Source organism: Podarcis pityusensis (assembly GCF_964106645.2).
Source record: "Podarcis pityusensis genome assembly, chromosome: 14".
Taxonomy (NCBI): domain Eukaryota; kingdom Metazoa; phylum Chordata; class Lepidosauria; order Squamata; family Lacertidae; genus Podarcis; species Podarcis pityusensis.
Window position 1 is genome coordinate 33,977,251 of NC_138039.1, and position 25,536 is coordinate 34,002,786.

General features: G+C 46.8%; 1 protein-coding gene across 5 annotated transcripts in view; it reads left to right on the forward strand.

Moving 5' to 3' along the window:
• The window catches only part of AKAP13 (A-kinase anchoring protein 13), a 245,430-nt gene that overhangs the window by 94,668 nt on the left and 125,226 nt on the right, over positions 1–25,536 (forward strand). For all 5 annotated transcript variants that reach the window (XM_080980205.1, XM_080980207.1, XM_080980208.1 and 2 more), the window contains exons 5-7: positions 6,926–7,222; positions 15,563–15,746; positions 21,910–22,099. In XM_080980205.1, the coding sequence (XP_080836331.1) occupies positions 6,926–7,222; positions 15,563–15,746; positions 21,910–22,099 (671 nt within the window). The remainder of the gene's footprint in view (positions 1–6,925; positions 7,223–15,562; positions 15,747–21,909; positions 22,100–25,536) is intronic.

Sequence of the window (25,536 nt, forward strand, 5' to 3'; positions counted from 1 at the left end):
GCTGGTAAATGTTTGGGGCAGGATTTCCCATTTTTGCAGTATTATTGAATAAAATAATTTTGTTGGTTGCATTTTGTTTTCTGACATTTAACTGATTTTTTAGCTCTTTCGTATTTTATGCTGTTGTGAGTTGCTTTGGGGACGCGGGTGGCGCTGTGGTCTAAACCACAGAGCCTAGGGCCTGCCGATCAGAAGGTCAGCAGTTCGATTCCCCGCAACGGGGTGAGCTCCCGTTGTTCGGTCCCATCTCCTGCTCACCTAGCAGTTTGAAAGCACGTCAAAGTGTAAGTAGATAAATAGGTACTGCTCCCGTGGGAAGGTAAACAGCGTTTCCATGCACTGCTCTGGTTTGCCAGAAGCGGCTTAGTCATGCTGGCCACATGACCCGGTAGCTGTCTGTGGACAAACGCCGGCTCCCTCGGCTTATAGAGCGAGATGAGTGGCAATCCCTGAGTCGTCTGCGACTGGACCTAACAGTCAGGGGTACCTTTACCTTTACCTTTAAGTTGCTTTGAGGCATCTCTTTTACATTAAGTGGCCAATAAATGCAGCTTAATAAGTTAAATCCCCCCCCCTTTTCATGTCCTAAACTACTTTTCGTGTGGTGCACGTACATACAAGGGTGCTTTTTAGAGATGCCTAATCTAGTTTTATGCACTTTGAGATTTGCACCCCCAGACTTCAGTCCTGGTGAGCTGCTGTCTGCGGTTGCCTGCGGAGGCAATGCTATCCTGCCTTTTCTATGGAAACTTAAAAATAGCTGCTGGAGCTGAACGCCCATTGTTTGTTCTGTGAGATCCGAGTCCTCAAAATAGGAGCTCTTGGACGGGTCGGCTTCCACTCCTGGCTGGACAGGCCATGAAGTCATGTGCTGAGCTTGGCTTCCAGCTGCCACTTGTTTAGCTACAGCAGTGTTTTTGTCTCCATGCAGCTTGACGATAAAGGAGCCTGCTTGGATGGCTACCACTCGTTCGGAAAACGGCTGACCGTGACGCAAGCCAAAATGCTGAACTGTGGGCTGCGCCACTTTTTGCTGTTTGCCTGTCTAGACTTTTGTTGCCTTCCCTATCTCAAAAGATAGGCCAATGGGTTCAAACACTCAAACTGGCCACAGAATTGAGGTCCGTTTCGCACTAAGGCCCTATCTGCACATTTAAAGCAGTATCTTTAACGAGTCCCAAAGAATTCTGCAAAGTGTATTTTGAAGGGGCATAGACCAGAGACAGTGGGGGGGGGGCATGGTCTTCAGAAATTAATTCACGTGTAAAACTCAGCCCAACTGTGTGTATATGTAGGGGATTGCGGTGAGCCCCTTCTCTCACCGCACAGGAGAACAGGAGCTCATTCCTGCTGCGCAAATGCAAAAATCAGCAAGCAGTGTCATGGTGTTTTATCGATTGCTAATCCTATTCAGAGTAAAAAGGTAAAGGGACCCCTGACCGTTAGGTCCAGCCGTGGCTGACTCTGGAGTTGCGGCGCTCATCTCGCTTTACTGGCCGAGGGAGCTGGTGTGCAGCTTCTGTGTCATGTGGCCAGCATGACTAAGGCGCTTCTGGCGAACCAGAGCAGCGCACGGAAACACCGTTTACCTTCCCGCCGGCGTGGTACCTATTCAGAGTAGATCCAGTCAAATCAATGAATTTAAGTTAGTCATTTGCAAAAAATTCAGTTGGTCTGCTCTGAGAAGGACTAGTATTGGCTGTGACCTGTGGTTTTTCCAAGTGCCGGACAGTGTCACAGTGCTGACAGGCATGCAATGTCCAGAGTGGGGAATTAGGTATTTATTGCCATTTACAAGTTAGGGAAAGGCATGGAAAATAGGGAAACTTGGAGGGTCTGTCATATTGGAGGCCATCTATCTATCTATCTATCTATCTATCATCTATCTATCATTATCTATCTATCTACAGTGGTACCTCTGGTTGTGGACAGGATCTGTTCCGTAGCTCCAGTCGGATCCTGAGGTTTCCGCAACCGTAGGGGCCACTTCTGCGCATGTGCGCGCGGCGAAACACTTCCGGGTTTGCCACTTTCGCAACCCGAAGTTTACATTACCCAAAGGTAACCTAAGCCGAGGTGCTGCTGTATTCTGTTCTACCTTTGTCCTTTGAAATTACAGTGCAAACAAACAAACACAATAAAATGCATGCGCCACACAACATTAAATTCCACTTAAGACCAGCCATGACGGAGATGGGAAAATAAATAGGGGAGGAAAAGCCTCAGCTTGCTGTGAAATCATTGGTTTGGTTTCTCTGCCCAGTGGCTGCAGGGTTGCATTTTGTTTGGAGGAGAGCTCTGGAAGTGCAGGAGACCTAATGATAGGGGTTTAATTTAAACATTTCCCATATTTGGGTGGGGTGGAGGGTTATGCAGTTTTTAACAAGTTGGTTTTGGTTCTGCATTCGACTACATTTGTAGCGCAAAGCCTTAGCAAGGCCTATTTTGTGTCCGTAATTCTTTTCTCTTTTCGGCTATTGCAGAAACTAGGCAGACAATTTCAAGTGACAGGTTCGGGGCCTCCTGGAGTTGCTTGCTCATTATGGAATAGCTCCCCTGATCTTTTGAACTAATTGCCAAAGTCAAAAACTTATCTCCCCCCCCCCCCCACCCCTGCCCCCCCACTCTTGGCCTCAAATCTTTGTCAGTTGTAAGGGAAGGGGGGGACATCAAAGCACTTGAAAGGGACTGAACATGTTGCCCTCGAGGAACACATTAAACTCCTTTGCTGTAGCCGGATATGCGTTTGATCTGATCAAATCCAATTTGTCACCTCGTCCAAGTCTCTGAAAGCTGGGGTTTTTCAGATGCTGCTTAGTTCTGCATCCCCTCCCAGAATTTCACTGGTGAAAATAGGCAGAGGTATGTGTGTGTATGCGTGACCCTTCTCACAGCCCAATTTGCTACCTGAGTCCCTGCCCCTGTACTTAATAATACTCGTTCACACATAACTGGAAGCTGCAATATGGTTTGGTGCACAGTCAGAAAGTTATGGCTGCTTCCCCCTTCCCCTGCCCCTCGTCCCTGCCATATTAACCAGAGCTAAGCCATGGTTTGGATTAGCATTGTGACCAAACCCGGGTTCATGGTTTGTCTGGCTCCAGACCTTTCACAAGATGTAACCAATGTCTTTTTTCTTGGCTTTTTATTGCTTATGGTTTGTTTTTTTGGGGGGGAAACAAGCCACAGTTCTGCGTTTGGATGTAACCAGCAAAACTATGGCTTAGTCCCCAATAGCACAGGAGGAGCGAAGCGGCTGAGTTTTTCTCCCTAGGTTAAAGAAATGAATGCAGTCAGTTCTGTAAAGAACAACCCCAGCTGCTTCCTTTTCCTTGGTCGTGAAGTCACAATTATTTAAAACTTCCTAGTCTGCTTGAGCCTGTAATTTCAGCTTTGATGGTGGGGGGGTTCTTCTCTTCAACTGGGAGCAAAGTTCCTTTCTGTACTTCTGGAAAAGGAACATTCCTGCCTGCCACTGTCCCAAGTGAGCTAGTTGTAAATTTCAAGCTTCTTTCTGGGCGGTGGCAAAGGGGGCGATGAGGGATCCGACTCCATTTATGCAATTAAAAACAAAGAGAAAAGGAGTATAAGAGTTGATTCACACAGTCAGAGACTGAGGTAATGGGGCAGAGCAACTTTTCCAGTAATTAGTGAATGGTCTCTGCTGTTCTGGCACAAGGAGTCGTGACGTCAATGCAGCAGTGGGGAAAGAGGGAGGGTACAGAGCCTGCAGAGGACATAAGTCACCAACCTGACTATTAAAGGGGGCTGGGCTGGCAATTATGGAACAATGGCTGTGCTGAAAATATGAAACTTCCACCTCTCAGCATGCTGTTTGAAGTTCGTCACGCATTTCTTGGGTCTGCACAACTTGCTTGAACGGTTAAGTTCAAAGACGTGCCCCAAACACACTCTTTCTTCCCCACCTCTGTCCCCCTTCAAGTACTTAGGCTCATAAATTCATATTCCCTGTATTATCTATTTATTGCATGTAGCTGGTTAGAGCATAGTGCTGATAATACCAAGGTTGCAGGTTCAATCCCCGTATGGGACAGCTTCATATCAGTGGCGGAGCAAAGTCAGATGGTACCCGGTGCAGAAAATTTATTGTCACCTTCTCTCCCCCAACCCACATTGAATTTTTCTTTTCTTTTTTTTTTTTTTTTTTTTTTGCCTGCAACTATGGTTTGACTTCATTTCATTTTTGGGGGGAACCAAAGTTGTTGAGCCTTTTCGGGGAGATTGTGTGCCTTGCGACGAGGAACCTGCTGGCCACCATACAGCTGAGGGAGAGCCAGCGGACAGATCATTTTGGCAGCGGGAAGCCTGCTTGCACCAAAGCAACAGCGTCTCTCACAGCTGTTGACGGCCGCAGCCAAGTTTACCTTCAAGCAGGAGCTGGGCGCCAAAGCAACAGCTTCTGCCCTGCTTCCTTCTCTGTCCCCCACGAGCATCTGGGTTTGCAGAGAGGACAGAGAGGTGGGCCAAACTGAGCTGCAAATATTTTGAAAGCGCCTCGCCAACGATCCCATTGGTGAGGGCATCGCTGGTGCATGCATGCATACCTCTCTCTCTCTCCAGCACCATGGCCAGAGGAGGGGGGTGGCATGATCCCAGTGCGTGTCAGCCAAAGTGGGGGAGAAAGGGGGCAGCAATTGAGATCTATACACACAGACAAACACACACATACACACACAAACACAAGAAAAAGAGAGAGAATAAAATGCATGGCGATGTTGGGCTCTAATCTGCATGCTACCCTTTAGCTCTTCATCCGCCTCCCTCATCTCCTATCTATATCTATCTATCTATCTATCTATCTATCTATCTATCTATCATCTATCTATCATCTATCTATCTATCTATCTATCTATCTATCTATCTATCTATCATTTTTTTAACATATCATTTCCAACAATCATTTAACATAACTTCTTATCTTATACAGTGGTACCTCAGGTTGCATACGCTTCAGGTTAAATATGCTTCAGGTTACACACTCTGCTAACCCAGAAATAGTGCTTCAGGTTAAGAACTTTGCTTCAGGATGAGAACAGAAATCGTGCTCTGGCGGTGCGGCGGCAGCAGGAGGCCCCATTAGCTAAAGTGGTGCTTCAGGTTAAGAACAGTTTCAGGTTAAGAATGGACCTCCGGAACGAATTAAGTACTTAACCCGAGGTACCACTGTACAATATTTTAGACTTCCATCAACAGCCTCTGAAGATTTTCCGTTCTTTATCACTTGTTCTGCATTTCTTAATTTCTCTATTACTTTTAATTGTCCTTGACTAAGAATTCTTTTCATAGTCTTCCTTGCAGTATTTCACAAAGTCCTCCTTACAGAACTTCTTGCAATCCTACTAGCATAATCTGTTTATTACAATTGCTTTTCAAATAGTTCAAATATTTACTCCCGCCTCCTTCATCTTCTTTTGGGGAGATTGTGTGCCTTGCAGCAAGAAACCTGCCGGCCGCCATACAGCTGAGGGAGAGCTGGCGGGCAGATCATTTTGACAGCAGGAAGCCTGCGTGTGCCAAAGCAACAGCATCTCTCACAGCCGTTGACTGCTGCACAGCATTTTGTCATCCCCCTCGGAGGTGGCACCCGGGGCGCACCGCACCCACCTTGCAACACCTCTGCTTCATATTGCAGGGGGTTGCACAAGATGATCCTCAGGGTCCCTTACAACTCTACAATTCTATTATTTATACCCTGCCTCCCCCCCCCCCCCGAAGCTCAAGGAGGCGTATGTGGTTCTCCTCAGAGAGCCAGTGTGGTGCAGTGGTTAAGAGCGGAAGACTCGTAATCTGGTGAACGGGGTTTGCGTCTCTGCTCCTCCACATGCAGCTGCTGGGTGACCTTGGGCTAGTCACACTTCTTTGAAGTCTCTCAGCCCCACTCACCTCACAAAGTGTTTGTTGTGGGGGAGGAAGGGAAAGGAGAATGTTAGACTCTTTGAGACTCCTTAGGGTAGTGATAAAGCGGGGTATCAAATCCAAACTCCTCCTCCTCCTCCTCCTCCTCCTCCTCCTCCTCCTCCCTCCTCCTCTTCTTCTTCTTCTTCTTCTTCTTCTTCTTCTTCTTCTTCTTCTTCTTCTTCTTCTCATTTAATCCCCACAAACAACCCTGTGATGTGAGTCAGGTGAAGAGGCAGCAACTGACCCATGGTCACCCAGTGTGCTATATCATGGCTGAGTGGGGGATTTGAACTGTGGTCTCCCAGGGCCTGGTTTGGCGTTCTAAGCACTCCACCACACTGGCATCGATGCTGCCCTGTGGCCCCCCCCCCAAGAAACCTGAATCCACTTGGTAGTTGTAGTGCAATGATCTGTGTTTGCACTCACCTTTTAGAAGGGTCTCTAGCTATTTAGTGTCTGTAGCAACTCATTGTGCTAGCTCAGGGTTTCACAGACTTGGGTCTCCAGTTGTTGGACTACGACTCCCATCAACCCTAGCTAGCAGGACCAGTGGTCAGGAATGATGGGAGCCCTTCTCTAGCTTAATTACAAAACAGTTACTTAACAGACCTGGCTAGGCTATTTACTTAAGAAAGGACGTGTTTTGATAATTTTTGTGGTCCTCGTTTCCTACAGAATCCCATCTTGCCGCTTTAAAATCACAGGACTGGAGGTGACCACAAAACCCCATCTAGTCTAATCCCAGGCTCATTACATTGTGGTGCGCAAGCTGAGATTCTTCCTCAGTACTAATAAGCATGGGACTGCCACAATGGTTTTCTTTGCCCATAGCGGAACAAATCTGAAAGGAAGCTGGTGCAATGTTTAAGCAGCATTTGAATCCATCATGTAGATGCTACGGTGGAATAATTGGCTGCATTGTGGTTTCAGGAGTAGAATTAGGGTGCAATGAAAGGGGTTTTTTTGCAGATGGAGACTGTCAGCTGTGTCCGTTCTTGTTCCACAGGCCACGATTGCTGCGAGACAGTGAAAGTCTCTCTCTGCGCTGCCAAGCAAGGCTCCCCTCTCTTGGTGGTGGCAGAGGACAGCCTGCAGTTTGTTCAGGATGAAGCTTATGACGCAGCTCAGTTCTTGGCAACCTGCGCTGGCAACCAGCAGGCTCTGAACTTCACAAGGTTCCTGGACAAGTCCAGGCCGCCGGCTGGGGATGTGGACTTCCTGGATGAGAAAGTGGCTTTGGCGTTTCGTCATCTGAAATTGCCGGCTGGGTGGAATGTGCTGGGAGCAGACCACACTGCAAATGGTAAGATGGTTTGTCGAAATCCTTTTATATCCATGTTGCCAAATTAAATGGAACTGAATCAAAAGGTAGAGCGGAAAATCTAAATTAAAATACCTGAATGAGTTTTGGACACTAATATTTGAATGGGACTTTGATATTGGGTTTTTTAAAAAACTTTTTATTTCAGTTTTCTTGCAAATGATTCCATTCAGTTGCCTCTTTCTTTCTGTGACTTGTGGAAAATGTCTTCGGGGGTGAATTGGGATTGTGACCTCTGTGCTGTTTCCCCTCCTTTTGAATATGTGGGGAATCTTCAGGTTACTATGGGATGCTCTTAAATGGTGGTTGATTCTTTGCCTGGCTGTTTCCCCTTCCACCCCCCTGTGGCCGCTGCTCACGAGTTATTGTATAGTAACCACCATTTGTTCTTTATGCAAACAAGGAAAACATGAGGAAAGCAGCCGTGGTTGAACCAGCAATTGTTTCTGAGTGGTCACAATGTTTGCATTCAGTGGGATTTCTTGAAACTGAAGCCCAACCACTCTGCATGCCATGACGTGCTTGCACTACATAATCAACCACCCATGAGTGCTCCACATCCTCTCATTCATTCTTCAAACTTGAGAAGAGAGGAGGCTGCTTTCTACTGGGCCAGACCAATAGCTCAGTATTATCTATTTTGACTGGCAGCTGCTCTCCAAGGTTTCAGGCAGGGGTCTTTCACCAGCCCTACCAGGGGGTGCTAGGGTTGAACTTTGGACCTTTGGCATACATAGCAGATGCTCTATCTCTGAGCCACAGCTCTTTCCTGTAAAACCTCCAATTGCCAGGAAGCTCTACCTCAAGGAGCTCTTGCAACATATGATAAGGCTATCAACGGCTACTAGCTATGCTCTGCCTCCACATTCAGGGGCAGAAATTATTCTCCCTCCCACTCAATGCTTAAAGGTAAAGGGACCCCTGACCATTAGGTCCAGTCGTGGCCGACTCTGGGGTTGCGGCACTCATCTCGCTTTATTGGCCGAGGGAGCCGGCGTACAGCTTCTGAGTCATGTGGCCAGCACGACTAAGCCGCTTCTGGCGAACCAGAGCAGTGCACGGAAACACTGTTTACCTTCCTGCCAGAGCGATACCTATTTATCTACTTGCACTTTTATGTGCTTTCGAACTGCTAGGTTGGCAGGAGCAGGGACCGAGCAACAGAAGCTCACCCCGTCGTGGGCGAAGAGGGACTGACTACTTAACCACTCTGAGAACTATATGCGTAGAGAGAAAAGGCACCAACATTTCTGGTTTTCTGTTCTGATATGTTCTGCACTTCAGTACCTTGGTTTTTTGTGTGTGAGTGGTGCTGTTTGGAGACATAAGTATGGGTGTTTGGAGAATGAGGTACATGTATGAGATTATGGGAGTATGTGTGCATTTATCTCAATGTTCTCCCTAAATAAACATTCCCTCCCACTCAACACTTAAGAAATAGGGGGGAGGAAGTGGTTTTAGCTGGAAGCAGCAGAGGTCAGACAGGCTGGAAAACCAATTAACCAATTCCACTTCTGGCCCAGCAATGTGGTTGTTGGTGGGTGAAATAAGGTACAACCAGGGGCAAAATATTCCAAAGCTAACATCCAACACAAGAACATACTTTTGTTTTCCATCTAAATGCTTTTTGGAAAACTGCAGGTTTTTGTTTGTTTGTTTGTTTAAAGTGGTAACAAGTGGCGTCCTCCCTCTGACACTGGGTGCCATGCAAAGCAATCCTGGCTAGCAGTCATTGAATTTGACTTTTGAAGCCATCTAAGCTGTTGGCCATCCCCTCTTCTGGTGGAAGTGGGCTTCCAATAGACTGGAGACGGGGCTTGAAAGAGTCCTGCAATTTCCATACACCTGGGCTTTAGGCTTGGCATTGATAGTTGCACCCCCCATGCCACATAACAAAAGATTTTTCAGACATACGGCGGGGTGGAGGGGCTTCCCAAAGCAATGTGTGATCCAGCTGTTCTGCTGCTCAAGAGCCAAAAATCAAGAGCTCAAGAGCATGTCAAAGCCAATGGGCTGCATCCAAGTTACAGTAGACACATTGAAATGAATGGACCTAAATTAAGCCACGTTGCTTTATTTCTTTAGGTGGAATTCAGTGTCACAGTAAAAACACATACACACTAAGGAGATCATTCCATCAGCATAAGCATTTCTGCTCACCAGACAAAACAACCTCCCCTCTTTCAGAGGCAGACAGATGCTTCTGAACACCAGTTGCTGAAAACTGCAGGAGAAAACTCTTGTACTCAGAGGTCCTGCTTGAGGGTTTATTGCTCAGGCATCTGGTTGGCCATTGTGAGAACAGGATGCTGGGATACATGGGCCATTGGCCTGATCCAGCAGGCTCTTCTTATGCTCACGAGATCCCTGTGTGGTGCAGAAGGGTCCTGGGTATGTTTGTGGGCCTGCACTCTATCCATGTTTGTTGTGGATATAAAAGGAGAGGGAGGACCATGAGCACTACTTTGAGCTCCTTGGGGGCGGGGGATAAATGCAAGCAGAAAGAAATGGCATAAGAAGGGTGCTGAAAGGTGTTTGAAGCCCCAAGAAGAGAAAATTAGCTACATGGGGAAATTGCACATAAAATTCGTGTGGGGGAGCCATGTTTGCTGTAGGTTAAGCTGATGGTATCTGGAAAGACTTGCCCGGTGACCAGGCAACTCTTTGAGAAAGTGAGCTGCAAAGGTTATATTGGAACATGATCAGAAAGGCTGGAAATGAGCCACCGAAAGGATCTGCTCTGGTTCCTGAGAATTAGAAAGGATTTTGGAAGTTAATCCCGGAGTTAAATGCCACCAGAAAGCTGATTCTGTGCCTGTGGATTTCTTCATCCCTTGTGTTGTGAAAAAAGTGATTTTGCATGTAGAACGTTGCCACCTGCAGTTCAGAGCTGCTGATGGAGGCAGGACAGGGCCGGCCCTCCCATGAGACAAGGTGAGGCGACCACCTCGGGTGGCAGGACCCACCAGGGCAGCAGAGGCGGCCCCCAAGCAACACATTGCATGCAGATCTTCATCCCCCCCCCCCCACATTCCTGATGTAGAGTTTCACTTTCCACTTCTTCCCTGGCTTGGTGTGTGTGTGTGTGTGTGTGCCATTTCGTGGCTTGCCTTGGGTGCCAAAATTCATTGAGCTGACCCTGAGGCAGGATATGGAAGGAGTAGCTTAGTGGTAGAGCATCTGCTTTGCACGCAAAAGGCCCTAGGTTTGGACCTCAGCATCTCCAGCCAGGACAGGAACAGATTACCTGTCTTCAAATTAATATTGCCTCTGAACAAGATCAATTGCGTTCCTTTCTCTGAACGGTTCCAGGTGTGTTTGAAACCTGCTACCAAGCGCACAAGGTGTTGATTCCTTGTTCGGCTCTTATCGGGGTGAGGCTGCAGTGGCTTCCTGCCAAGTTTAATTCAAATATGCTTGGGGAGGCGTGCCAGGACCCAGGAAGCTTTTTTGGCTTGTGAGCACAGTTTAAGAAGCCCAAGTGCTTTTGAGTCACACAGCAAATTCTGTTTGACTCAGAGCACTGAAACAAGGTCCTTATGTTCTGACGATGTGTATGCCAAAGTGTTTGCCAAATTTAGGTGAAATGTTCCGGGAGCCCAGGTAGCAGGAGAGATATTCTTCATGACCTCAGTGGCAACCTAGATCTTGTTTAGATGTCCTTATCAACCAGGTGTCTGTAATGGTTGCTGGTGCCAATTGGGGCTGGTGGGGCAGAAGGCAGGGATCCCAACTGTATGTGAAGCTGCAGCAAATGACAGGCAATACCAACTGATTCTGGATTTGTCCCTGAGTTATACAAGGGGCAATACTGGAGTGGCTGTAAGCAAGGAGGCAGTCAGGCAGCTGGGGGCTGGCTGAGGTTTTTTGGGGGGCAGTACCCTGTTCGCCTGAATGGGACAGCCTCCAGGAGCCCAGGAGTTTGTGGCACCCGTGAGGGATGTAGAGCCCAGCTCTCTGAGAATCTCTGTCTTTAATTGTAAAAACATATAAAATTAAAAAATGTCCAGTAGCACCTTAGAGACCAACTGAGTTTGTTCTTGGTATAAGCTTTCGTGTGCATGCACACTTCTTCAGATATCTGAAGAAGTGTGCATGCATACGAAAGCTGATACCAAGAACAAACTTAGTTGGTCTCTAAGGTGCTACTGGGCAATTTTATTTTATTTTTTTTATGTTTCGACTGTGTCAGACCAACACGGCTACCCACCTGAATCTTTAATTGTAAAAACAAAGCAAGCTGCTTCTGGGCCTCATGGTTGTGAGGGTATGTTTAGAAGTAGGACAATAAGCCTTCTAATTATAAGCCTGAAAAAGTTACTAATCTCAAAATAATAATAATAATAATAATTACTGGACTGCTGAGGGATTGCAGAGGTGGGACAACAAATTTCTGTCCTGCAGGAACTCTCTGTATTTCTACGCCTAGGCACAGATGAGGGGCAGAGCACTCCAAACCTCTGCTATATAATTCCTTCTTGCCTATAGGCATTATTTATTTATTAAATTTGTATACTGCCCTTATACCTGTAGATCTCAGGGCAGTTCCAGGTACTAGAAATGGTTGGATTCCAACTCCCATCAGCTTCCATTGAGGGAAAGGTTGCAGAGCTTCAACCTTACATGCAGAAGGCCAGAAATGTAGCCTCCAGAGGCATTTCCTGGTAGGCCTGGAAATGATTCCCCTCCTTTAACCCCCCACCCCCGGAGAGCCTCTGCCATTTAGTGGAGACAATACTGAGCTAGATGGACTAATGATGCAATCAGGGGTTTTTTTTCTAGCCAGAACTCAACTCTGGCACCTCTCAGGTGGGCGCCATTGACATTATAAGAGAAAAAGGGAGGCGTTCATGGTGAGTTCTGGAACCTCTTTTTCTAGAAAAACAGCACTGGGTGTAACTCACTGTAAGATAGCTTTGTACAGTGGTACCTCGGGTTAAGTACTTAATTCGTTCCGGAGGTCCATTCTTAACCTGAAACTGTTCTTAACCTGAAGCACCACTTTAGCTAATGGGGCCTCCTGCTGCCACCACGCCACTGGAGCACGATTTCTGTTCTTATCCTGAAGCAAAGTTCTTAACCTGAGGTACTATTTCTGGGTTAGCGGAGTTTGTAACCTGAAGCGTATGTAACCTGAAGCGTATGTAAGCCGAGGTACCACTGTATGCTGTTATGTTCCTATGATTAGCTATACTTACTTGGTTTGGTGGTATAGAAAGTCCAAGACTTGGAAGGTGCTACCCGTCTTTAGTTTCTTATGTACCTCACCACCCCCTTTCCTGTGTCTACCAAAAAATAATGGAAAATAGTAAGAAGCAGATTTTTAAAATGGCATTTTGGTATATATTTTTTACAGGTCACAGAAGTGAGCACAAGCTTTCCTATTACAGTGGTGCCTTGGTTCTCGAACTTAATCCGTTCCAAGAGTCCGTTTGACTCCGAAAACCGTTCGAAAACCAAGGCACGGCTTCCGATTGGCTGCAGGAGCTTCCTGCACTCAAGCGGAAGCCGCATTGGACATTCGGCTTCCAAAAAACGTTCGCAAACTGGAACACTTACTTCTGGGTTTGCAGCGTTTGGGAGCTGATTTGTTTGGGAGCCAAGCTGTTCAAGAACCAAGGTTCCACTGTATCATCATCATCATCATCGCCAAGTAAACACACGGTCCTGGCTTATACCTGTACACTTGAGACCACAGTTAACTCATTGACAAACTAGAAAGAGTTGTGGTTTTCACTGGAAACTTCTTGTGTGGGTCTCATACCCAACCTGTTTTATATAAACTCATAAATCACTGCTATTATCGCTCAAGGTGCTCTTCCAGAGCTCTTTGCTTGATTGAATTGCTGCAGCTGTGCTCTATTGAGCTATGCGGTAGCAGAAGCAAACATCATTTATAATGCTACCATTATTAATAAAAAATGTCCTCAGGAGTTCTAAATGCAGAGATGATAAATGCTGTGCAATACATTCCACGTAGTGCAGATGAGTTCTTTCAAGTTGGTTACAGACTGAGACAGACAAGATGATTTTATTTGTTTATTGAACGTATTAGTCCCCCCGCCTTTTAAACAAAATGTAACTCAAAGCAATTTACAACAAAAAACAACGCATACGTTAAAACCAGCTCGAAACTAAAATAGAATAAAATCTAAAATTCTATCTATCTATCTATCTATCTATCTATTGAAATGGTAGGACTAAAACATCCTATCAGCTCAGACTTAATTTTATCAAACTATCAGGTGGTGTCTGTCAACCATGGGGAGAGAATATGGTAAGGAACATTCTGTTTCAGACCTCGCTAGGTGTCATCCAGAAGATACGTACACATGCTGATAGATTGTGTTGTACACAGAACAGAGGGAGGAGAGTGAAGCAGTGCTTATCCTATAAGTTCTGCCAAGACCAGATGCCTTTGGTCAGGGGTCGGCAACTTGTAGCCCATGGACCACAGGTGGCCCACAGGGGCAGTTTAACCAGCCCCTGAACCGAGCTGCCCACTTGGCGAGTCCCTGTGCGCTGCGCTAAACTGGCACGGCACGGGGACTCGCTTTCGCAGCGCCAGAAATCGCATCTGCGCATGCCCAGATGCTGGAAATCACGCACGCATGCGCACTCCGGCCCACAGAGAGATCTCCGCGGGACTTGACTGGCCCAGGCGGTAAAACCTTGCGGACCCCTGCCTTTGGTCATCACTCACCTGTTCACCTAGTGCTGGCTGTTCCATCTGGCTACCTAAATTGTTTCCATCCCAGCTACTCATTAGACGAACTGGACTGCTGCCCTCCTCATCCCTTTTTCCTTTTGTGCCATATCTTTAAGATAAAAAACCCCCTGATTTTTGCAAGCTTCTGTAGAAGCCTTTTTACCTAAAGCGTATTTTTGTGTGTCCTTAAATAATGTTCCTTTGTGCAGAGAACTGCTTCTGTGATACTCTGCAAAGTGCAGTATAAAAAAAGTAATGAGCAATACAAATGCAGGCAATCCTGTTTCCTTAAAAGCTGCACTGCAAAGTAGGTCTTTCTGCAAACAAACAAGAAGCCCCGCTTTGTTTACATGTCTAGTATTTCCTTTGTGCGAGAGAATTTTGGACTGTTCTTTTCTGTCTCTGGAGTGTTTTCAGCCTGTTGTTCTTGGTACGTCCTGGAAAAATCCAGTGTGTTTGAGTTGCATATTGCCTTTCAGCAATGCCAAAATCCAGATTTATTTGAAATGGGATATGAGAAGGAGAGAGACAGCCTGCTAATGAAGGCAGTAAGCCAGCTTTTCTTTTAAGGTGGTGTAGAAATTCTCTTAGCTACCTACTTGATTTGGGAACAGGACAGTGCTTGGTGGCATTTAAGTGCAGATTGCGTACTGAGTGAGAGGTTGTATTGTATCTTGTTTCAGAGTAGGGTTGGAGAACCTCAGCCCTGGGGGCCAAATTCAAGTCACCCAGCACACAAGGGCCTGCCCCCACCCACCGTGTCTGCATCATCATGGGGGCTGAGCAGGACGCAGTTTGTCACCCACTAACCTGCTGCCCAGGGCACATGCCACTGTTTCCCCCCACCTACCTCAGTTTAGACCCGGTTAGAATCACAGCAGATCTTAAGGCAGGCAGGTATTATGGAAAGCGTTTATTGTGGTGCTGTGGGTTACACCACAGAGCCTAGAACTTGCCGATCAGAAGGTCGGCGGTTCGTAATCCCTGCGACGGGGTGAGCTCCCGTTGCTCGGTCCCTGCTCCTGCCAACCTAGCAGTTCGAAAGCACGTCAAAGTGCAAGTAGATAAATAGGTACCGCTCCAGTGGGAAGGTAAATGGCGTTTGCGTGTGCTGCTCTGGTTCGCCAGAAGCGGCTTAGTCATGCTGGCCACATGACCCAGAAGCTGTACGCCGGCTGCCTTGGCCAATAAAGTGAGATGAGCGCCGCAACCCCAGAGTCAGCCACGACTGGACCTAATGGTCAGGGGTCCCTTTACCTTTACCTTAGGGCTTTTTAGACGAATGTCAACACCTTGAATCAGGCCTGGATGATCAACAACTTCTGAGTTTGAGCCAATAAGCTCTCTGTTACATGTTTCCCAACTGATTTAATTATTAGCTTCTCTTGGCTCACAATGGCACTTTGGCTTTTAATACCAGCCGTTGGACACTCTCTCTCTCTCTCTCTCTCTCTCTCTCTCTCTCTCTCTGTGTGTGTGTGTGTGTGTGTGTTATGTGAGAGAAAGAGAGTGCAAATGTTCTATCATTCCACCTCTTTATAGTAATGGAGATTTCTGGAGATGGCATTAAAGCTAAACACGTTTTGTTTCCTTCTGGTTCTTCTTCCTCTCAGAGAATGTTCCCCGGGAGACATTGATGCATTTTGCTGTAAGGCTTGGACTGCTGCGACTTACGTGGTTCCTCTTGCAACAGCCAGGCGGAAGAGGAGCCCTGAGTGTCCCCAACCGTGAAGGAGCCACTCCCGTGAGCTTGGCCTTGGAGAAGGGCTATCAGAAGCTGCATCAACTCCTGACAGAGTAAGGCTGACTTTCTGATTGCCGTGGCGATTTTGTTTATTATACCCTGACGACATACATGAGGGGTTTCTGAGTGGTCTCTCATCCAAGCACTGACCAGACCCATACCTGCTCAGCTTCAGTGAGGTTGTTTTCATTTATTTCATGTTTTTAAAAAACAACAACCTCAAAGCAGTTTCCTCCCCCCCAAAAACCCCCCACAATGAAATTATCAACAGGAGGACAGTTAAAACATTAAGAAAATAATTAAAATCAATGATAAGCTAAAGCTAGATTAATATGCACCCCAACATTTTGAGTACAGTGAAGATACCTGCCTGATATCAGTAGGCAGAGCGTTATGAACCATTCCATACTAAAAGACAGGTTTCTTACAAATGCGGAACGAGTAATAGGTGGCACTTGTAACATTGCCAGTTCCCTAGACGGCCTCGGTCCTGTATACCTGAAGGAGCCTCTCCACCCCTATCATCCAGCCCAGACACTGAGGTCCAGCTCCGAGGGCCTTCTGGCAGTTCCCTCCCTGCAAGAAGTGAGATTACAGTGAACCAGGCAGAGGGCCTTCTCGGTAGTGGCACCTGCCCTGTGGAACGCCCTCCCAGCAGATGTCAAGGCAATAAACAACTATTTTACTTTTAAAAGACAACTGTTCCCTGTTTAGGGAAGTTTTTAATGTCTGATGCTGTATTGTTTTTAATATTCAGTTGGAAGCTGCCCAGAGTGGCTGGGGAAACCCAGCCAGATGGGCAGGGTATAAATAATTTATTATTATCGTTGTTGTTGTTGTTGTTGTTGTTGTTGTTGTTGTTGTTCCACTGCATTGTGCATGAACCATGCCCTGGGATGCTTGTTTTGTTTTCTGTAGCTGGTCTCTCGCCTCACGTGCACAAATTCCTTCCCTGAACAACCTTAGCCATGATAAAGTGTCACCACTGCATGTTGTTAGTTGTGGTTGATGATAACCAGGGTTTAGCATTGTAAAACTGGTTTCAGTTTTAACAGGAGCCCTGGTTAGTGTGCTGATCAGTGCCAAAGTAGCCCGTATCCCTGTCAATTATACAGTGTGGCGTAGTGGTTAGAGTGTAGGACTAGGACAAGCTTCCTCAACCTTGGCCCTCCAGATGTTTTGAGACTACAGTTCCCATCATCCCTGACCACTGGTCCTGCTAGCTAGCGGTCATGGGAGTTGTAGGCCAAAAACATCTGGAGGGCCGAGGTTGAGGAAGCCCGGACTAGGACTTCGGAGACCTGGATTCAAGTCTCCACTCAGCCGTGAAGCTCACTTGGTGACCTTGGGCCAGTCATTGCATCTCTCTGCCTAAACTGCTTCATAAAAGGGGTGGGGGTGGTGGGAGGGAGAAGCATGTACACCATCTGGAGCTCCTTGGACGAAAGTTGGGACACAAACTTAGTAACAAATTAATAAATGGAATTAAGGCTGTTGAGGGAGGAGGAGACTTTGCCTTCAGAAGCTCCCATAATCAATCTGTGGTATTTCCAGTTAGCAGGCGGTGGGAAAAACCCTGGAGAGTGGCTTCCAGTCATAATTATACTAGCAAATTGTCTAATTCGGCAGTTAGTTTTTCTTTTTCTTCTTTGTTTTTCTTTTCTTTTCTTAGTTTATTGAATGTATTTATCACCTCCCACAACAGCCTCAAATGATCCACAATGTAACAGTAGAAAAAGCAAAACAAAACAAAACCCCTTAATAATCTAATCGGAATAAAAAACACCCTATCACTGGTACTTCCAAAAATACCCAGGAAGGCCTAAATATCAGTGCCTGGTGCCGAAACTATGACCAAGGTGATGCCAGTCAATGAAGAGAAATCCCTCAGATGGTGATCTCAGAGCCCGGTCAGGTTCACATGTGGAAAGGTGGTCCTTTATTAAGAACCCTATGTTCTTATCACTGTTCTTGTCTCCGAGTCCCCTCTTTTTCCACTTGCACATCCATCTGCCAAGTACCACCTTCCTAAACAGCTTTAGAGCTCTTAATCTAAGTGCCTGTAATCTCTGTGCAGCTAATCATGGCCCTGGCAGCATCGAGGGAAGTACTAGGAGCCAGAATGAGTCACCCCCTCCATCGACTGCCATGCATATTACATTCTAAAAGTTTGAAGGGGTATATTCAAATCCTAGAGCATCTTCCTCTAAGCTTGGAGTCATTTGTTTTGGGGGACAGGCATTTCTTTTTAATGTGTCTGTTGTTTCAGCAAATGCGGCTTGGAGCTGCAATAAAGGGTTACTGAGCAGGTTGTGAAGCTGCAAATCGCCTCTTCAGCAAGGCGCAACATGGCTTTTTCATTTCAAAGCCAGAAGGTGGCTGTCAAGTTCAGTCTGACCCATTGAACCAAACAGGAAATCCTTACCCATTCCAACAGTGGCGGTCTCTTAGCAGAACTGATTCCATAGTGCCTGCTTGGACTATAGCAATGCTCTCTACATGGGGCTACCTTTAAGGTGACCCGGAAACTACAACTAATGTAGAGTGCAGCAGCTAGACTGATGACTGGGAGTGGCCGCCGAGACCATATAACACTGGTCCTGAGCACAATTCAAAGTGATGTTGCTGACCTTTAAAGCCCTCAACGGCCTTGGCCCAGTATACCTCCACCCCCATCGTTCAGCCCGGACACTGAGGTTGAGCTCTGAGGGCCTTCTGGGGGTTCCCTCCCTGCGAGAAGTGAGGTTCCAGGGAACCAGGCAGAGGGCCTTCTTGGTAGTGGCACCTGTAATTCAATGGGTGGGCACCTGCTTTTCATGCAGAAGTTCCCAGCTTCCTAGGACCAATTCCCAGTTTCTCGAGGCAGGGCTGGGAGAAGACCCCAGTCTGAAACCCTAGAGATCCTCTGCCAGTCACTGCAGACATTATTGAGCTAGGTAGACCAAAGGATCTGACTCAGTATATAGAATCATAGAGCTGGAAGGGGCCAGCTCAGCCCAGCCTCCTTTCTCCTCTAGGCAGGGCGAGGAGAAGCCAGGAGGAGGGAGGGAAGAGGCGCCGCCGCAGTGTGTGTGAGAGGGAGAGGGGGCAAAAATGGAATGGCGCAGGGGGAAAAATGGTGCACCCCGAACAAACAGAATCCCAACGCCGATCCACAGACAGTCAGCGGGCCGGACCCTGAAGGCAATTGGGCCTGATCTGGCCCCTGGGCCTTAGTTTGCTGAACCCTCCTCTACTGACTGAGCTATCCACCTTATGTTCCTGGTCTAAGTTTGTACAGTGGTACCTTGGGTTAAGAACTTAATTCATTCCGGAGGTCCGAAACTGTTCTTAACCTGAAGCACCACTTTAGCTAATGGGGCCTCCTGCTGCCGCCGCGCAATTTCTGTTCTCATCCTGAAGCAAAGTTCTTAACCTGAGGTACTATTTCTGGGTTAGCGGAGTCTGTAGTCTGAAGCATCTGTAACCTGAAGCTTCTGTAACCCGAGGTACCACTGTATTGTATACATTCAGCAGAGTTTGAAAGTTTTTCCTGAACTGGACCACTTCAGGCTGCAGGTGAGGTCCTGCTTGAATGTCCACTCCCCCAAGGAAAAGAACCCCCTGCTTCCTGGCCTGTGGGAAAACACTGACCTGAAGGGAATCCGGTCCTTTTGCTGGATAACATCCCCCACCCCTGTAGCAGAGGCATGAGCTTGAAAGACTTGGCCACTTCCTTCCTAAAAAAAATTGCAGCCTGCTAATATTTTTTAACAGTTCCATTTTGTACTCAGGTTTAGTTAATCTTCAATCCAGAGCATAAGAACCCAAGAATTACATCACCACCGCCACCATTAGAATTATGTACATAGCAGTACATTGCGAATTCAAAAACCAAAATGAAAACAAGCCGATAGTTACAATTTAGAAGAATACATAAAATTATGAGTAAAATTTAAGCAACAATAATTAATATTATAACTCAAAATTGAAAACAAAAAGAGAAAAGAAGAAAAAGGGGAGCAAAGCAGCATATTAAGAACATTAATTACATTGTTCCAAACCCTTGTGCTGAGCTGGCAAAGCACTTTATTGGGCAGCTTGGTGGAGTAACCTGAAAGGGAGTTGTCTGTTTTTGGCCAGGCATTTAAATCACATTATTTTTCCCTGATGAATTCTGGGAGCTGTAGTTTACCCCTTTCAGAGCTCCGTTCCCTAGCACCCTTAGCAAACTACAGCTCCCATGATCCTTTGGGGGAAATAACAAGCTTTAAATGTGTGGTGTGCATGGGTCCTTTGTGAGCCACCAGGTGGCCAAAGAGCACTTTGATTTCCAAGCTGATAAGGGCGTGAGAACCACAGCCAGAGGCAAGATTCTCCTAATGGGAGGCAATTACAGCAATTGGAATTTATAATACGTATGCCGCAGCAACCCCAGCGACTGCTGTTGTGTGCAGTTTTCTTTTTTGTTTGTTTGCTGCGCGGCATCCCATGTGAACATTTCAAAACAGGTTGGCTTACAAAGGTGTTGTCCTCTTGCAGGAGGGGAACGCTTCCTGCTGGCCTGTGAGAATAACTCTGTGTACGCTTGGAGGGTGAGGGGGGGGGAGAGAAATCTGAAGAGCAGGGGTACAACCGTGTGCTTGGCACCACACCACATCCACAACATGGATTTAAGCCACCACATGGCTTCCCCCAGAGAATCCCGTGAACTGTGGTGTTCTAAGGGTGCTAGGAATTGTATCTCTGTACAGAGCAAGCAACAGTTCCTCAGGATTCTTTGTACGGTGTGCATGTGACCCTGTTTACTTTGGTTGTGCCCTAGGAGTTTTGTTGCTTCTCTAGGTCCTTGCAGACAGTTGCTATTTGGGGGTGGTGGTGGGATTCGGCTAAAAAAGTAAAGGGACCCTTGACCATTAGGTCCAGTCGTGGCCGACTCTGGGGTTGTGACGCTTTTCTCGCTTTATTGGCCGAGGGAGCCGGCGTACAGCTTCTGGGTCATGTGGCAAGCATGACTAAGCCGCTTTTGGCGAAATCAGAGCAGCGCACGGAAACGCCATTTATCTTCCCTCCGGAGTGGTACCTATTTATCTACATGCACTTTGACGTCCTTTTGAACTGCTAGGTTGGCAGGAGCAGGGACCGAGCCACGGGAGCTCACCCCGTTGCGGGGATTTGAACCGCCGACCTTCTGATCGGCAAGCCCTAGGCTCTGTGGTTTACCCCACAGTGCCACCCGCATCCCTCTGGGATTCAGCTACACACCAGCAAATTAAGGTTGTGCCATTATAGCTGGTCTAGCGGCTCTTGTGCAACTAACCCACTTCCTCAAAAGATCAGACTTTTTTGGGGTGGGGGCAGCGGCAAAAAGGCAAGTTATGGGAAACTTCACTATGCAGGTGTGGAATAAACATAAATGCTTGTTAAACAGCCAATGCTGTCTCATCTCCCTGCAAGCAAATTAGGATGAACGTTCAGTAAACAGGTCATTGGGAAGCACCCCCTGAGTCTTCTACCTGTTCTATCAAGGAAATAATTGCATAGCATCTTGTAGAAGGACACCTGGCAACAAAGCCGGTTGTTGGGGCAGAGCGCAGTGCTCTTGCTAACTTCGTCCCCATTCACTTCTTTGTGTAAAAGTGTCGTGTGACTCATAATAATAAGTTAATTACATAAGTAAAATTGCAATCCGTTCAATTTTTTTTTTTTAAATAAGGGAGAGGAGAGAGGGATGCAGTTAATGTAACCTATGCAGGTGAGATCCTGCAACGACAGTGCCAGTTGCACAGACTGGCACATGGAGTAAAGTGATCCTGCGAGTAGCTGAAATGAGGATTATTTATTTGTTTTGTTTTACAATATCGTGTGGTTGTAATGAAACTTGAAAGCAGTTTACAAAAGGAATTGAACAGGCAGAAGATTCATAGGGTATTCCATCATCACACTCCAGCTCAATCAAAGACAGGTAGGATTTTGAACCTTAGTCACCCTGTTCAAATGCTCTATCCACCACACTTCATTATTTTTGTAGAGTAATCTATACTGTCTTTGGATAATACGCCTCCAAGAGAGCATTTCTGATGATTCCTGAGTGGGCTTGGAAGGAGCTGGAGAGATATGCTTTGATTGTACCATTAATAAGCTAGTTTGGGCTGCAGTATATAGCCCGTTGGCCAACTTTGTCATGCATTAACTCGAGTTTGTGGGTTTAACCTTTGGTGCTGTTTGTCATTTCAGAGAAGGAGCCAGCGAACCAGATTCCTGGAGCGCCTTGTCGCACACAGTGCATTCCGGGGAGTACTGTGTGAAGTACCACCGGGGGCTAAACATTTATACCCTGACGGTCGAAACGAAGGAAGGAGCGGGATCGAGCATGGAGAGCGACGTCGTCTGCCTCCAAAGGCACATACAGAACCATCAGCACATGGTGAGGGCAAGAGGACTGTGTCAGTTTGGCACACTAAGCTTGGAGTTTATTTAAGGAGTTAAAAAAACAACAACTTTCCAGCCATTCAGTTCAGAATTTCATTGCCTGCTTTTTTTTGCTCACGCACAATTTGGGTTGTTTGTCTCCCGTTTTTGGAAGGGAGGGAATGACATGCATTTACGGCAGGAGTGGAGAACGTCCAGCCTGCAGGACAAATCTGGTCCCAAACGAAGGTCCCAGTTTGGCTCACAAGGTTCTTTTCCCTGAACCACAGCCACCTGACTCTCACACGACTCTGCAACTTGAGTGCTTTGCTTGGCTGGAATGTGTCCTTGCACTCTGATATCGCCTCGTGTGTGCCTGAATGGAGGAGAGAGTTGTGCGAGAGTTGTGTGTGGAAAGTAGCTCACTGTACAGAGGTACAAAAACTACATAAATTGCTGCACCCGGTTTTGCCTCTGGCCTCTCCCACCACTGGCATGTGGCCCTCATAAGGTTTCAAAGAAGGGGATGTGGCCCTGAGACTGAAAATGGCTCCTTAATCTCTGCCGTAATTGCATCTTGCATTATAGATCCTGCATTAAGCAGGAGAAAATAGGGAACACTGTGTTTCTTTTGAGAAATGTCCAGATTTCATCAGCTTCTGGAACCCCAATTAGTAAAATAGAGTCTAGGTTATTGAGAGGGGTGTGTGTATGTATTAAAATAGAACAACACTTTAACCTGTTGCTTCACACTCCCACTGGTTTTCAGCTAGCGGTAAAGTGCAGCCAGCAACACATCATGTACCAGGATTTTTTAAAATGATAGCGCAAGCACTGGATCATGTCTGACAAATCGGAAAGGCTATGTTTAGATGGCCTTCCTCTGAGGCCTGGTTTGCTTCACATCTAATCTAATTTGGATTTGGACCAGGGCCTGTAATTATTTCATTTCAGTTCGTGCAGGGTCAGCTGAGAGGCTGTCGGCTTCCTCTGGAAAGGGACTGAGCCCCCCCCCCCCTTCAGTCTGTGTGGAAGTAGAATGACTTCATTCAGAGGATGATGGACAACTCCCATTTCCCTCTTTGCTTCTCTCCAGGACACTTCTGTGTTCCAGAACAAGTGACACTTGTCCCTGTCTTCCCTCGTGGTGCTGGCTGGGAACCAGCTGAAAATTCTCCCTCTGCTCTTGCAGCAGCATCAATAGTCACAGGAGATTCAGCTGAGGCTTCATTTGAGTGTGTCCACTTGTGCTGATAATTTTCAGAGAGGGAGGGGAGAGAAATCTATTCTTTTCTGACGTGTGGGTGATATTTGCGACAAAGAGCGAGAGTAGAGGCGCATTTACTTCTACGAATCAGCTGTGTGTGCGTTGCTCTCACATACCATGCGAGCGCAGAATCTGAACGCTGGATTCAGCATCTCGACAGAGCCCCTGCTTTGGATTTTGAAAAGTCAAGTTTGTAGGCTTGGAAATGTGTGTGAGCATTGCAGCTATCAAGGCTAGCTCTGTACTGCATCTCAGCTGCTGGAAATCACAAGTGCTGTTGTGCTCAGGTCTTGCTTATGGGCTTCCCACAGGCATCTGGTTGGCCACTGTGTACTAGATGGGCCTTTGATCTAATGCAGCAGGCCTCTTCTGTTCATGGTGAAATCGTAGAAGCAGAGAGAGGCACAGCTAGGTGTGTTCAGCACGATTTCCAGAGGATAGCAGTTCTCTGCCCGACATAATCATTCCTTGCGCCTCCACATAACAAAAGCCTTGCAAGGTTTGAGCTAGAGTCCAGCATTCTGTTTTCAACAGCAGATACTTAGGGTCATTGCAAAACTTGCAAGCAGGGCAAGCAGTTTTGTCCTCCAGAGCAGCTGGAATTTAGCGGTAGACTGCCTCTGTCGCTGGAGGTTTCACATAGCTGTAACGGTTAATAAATACTTCTCGATTAACTTGCATAATTTAACATTTAAAGCCAGCTAAATAAGTGTGTCTCTCCATGACTTGTGGCAGCAAATTATGTTACATTAAACACTCAGTTTCAGAAGCTCTTTCCTTTGGCCTGTCCTAAATGGTACTGCTAATCACCTTGGCCCACCCCCCCCCCTCTACCTGGTCCCCGGAATTCTAATTCATCATTCTAGAAAAGTCCCCTCTCAGTTGTCTTTCTTCCCACAAACTAAAAAGCTTCAGTGCCTTTCCTTATGAGGAGGGTGTCCTGAGTCCTTGTCCTTTTTGATGCTGTTCGCTAGCTAAGGTGTGTCAAATTGTTCAGAATTACTTTTAATTGCTCAGTTTGTATGATGTTCACATAATTCAGGGAGACCAGCTTTTCACGAAAGAGAGATTGAGTTACTTTATGCAGAGTTCTGTGTGTGCGTGTTTAAAGCAAAGGGTAAGATAAAAGCATAAGAGCCGCCCTGCTGGATCAGACCGAAGGCATATCTGGCCCAGCATCCTGCTTTCACAGTGGCCAGTCAGGTGCCCATGGAAAGTCTGCAACTTCTTCATGCAGGGCATAATTGCATTTTCTATTTATTGGGGGCTGGGGAAGGAAATAATAAAGAAGAGAGTAATCTAGCCTACAGCCTGAAATGATAAAAACAGCTAGGGAGGTCAATCTGGGGAAAAGTGCGTCATAAACCAAAAGCAGCTAAGCTCACTGAGGCTCTGGGTATTTGCAGAGGAAAGGCTGGGGGCAGGAAACCAGTGGCCCTTCCAATATTGTTGGACTACCACTCCCTTAATCCCTGCTCACTTGCCATGCTGACTGGGGCTGATAGGAGGGCCACAGGGTCTCCTGTGAAAAGTAGTTGTCAGCTGGCAGCTTTGAGCCCAGTCCTCCATTTGAGGTGGTCTTCCATGGCCACTTTAAGAGCATAATAAAAGGCCTGTTGGAATCAGGCCAATGGCCCATCTTAGTCCAGCATCCTGTTGCCACAATTGCCAACCGGGTGACTGTGAGAAGCTCACAAGCAGGACTTGAGCGCAACAGCCTCATTTGTGATCCTCAGCAACTGGTACTCAGGGGCATATTGTCTCTGACAACAGCATTTAGAGGCAAATTGTTAATGAAGGCTGGGGCAATGGACCTTGCTGTGTGTGCCTGTGTCTGCGCACACATTTTTCCCTTGTCGAAGGGAGGCGAGGGCCACATCCCAAAGAGGCTCTCTAACAAAACCTAGTTGAAAAACAGGATGGTAAAAGGCTGCAAGAATCTTAACAGAAGACACATCTGCTTTGCAAGCATAAAGTCCCAAGTTTAATCCCTGGCGTCTTCAGGTCAGGCTGGGAGAGGCTCTTGCCTCAAACAGTGGGGAGCCAATCAGTGAAGACAATACTGAGCTAGATGGACCAATAGTCTATCTTTTTATGTTCCTGTGATTGCCACCCTGGGACTGATGTCTTCCTATGGTTAATTGTTGTCTGTGTGGTTTCTTTTATGAACAATTACTTAGAGCTGT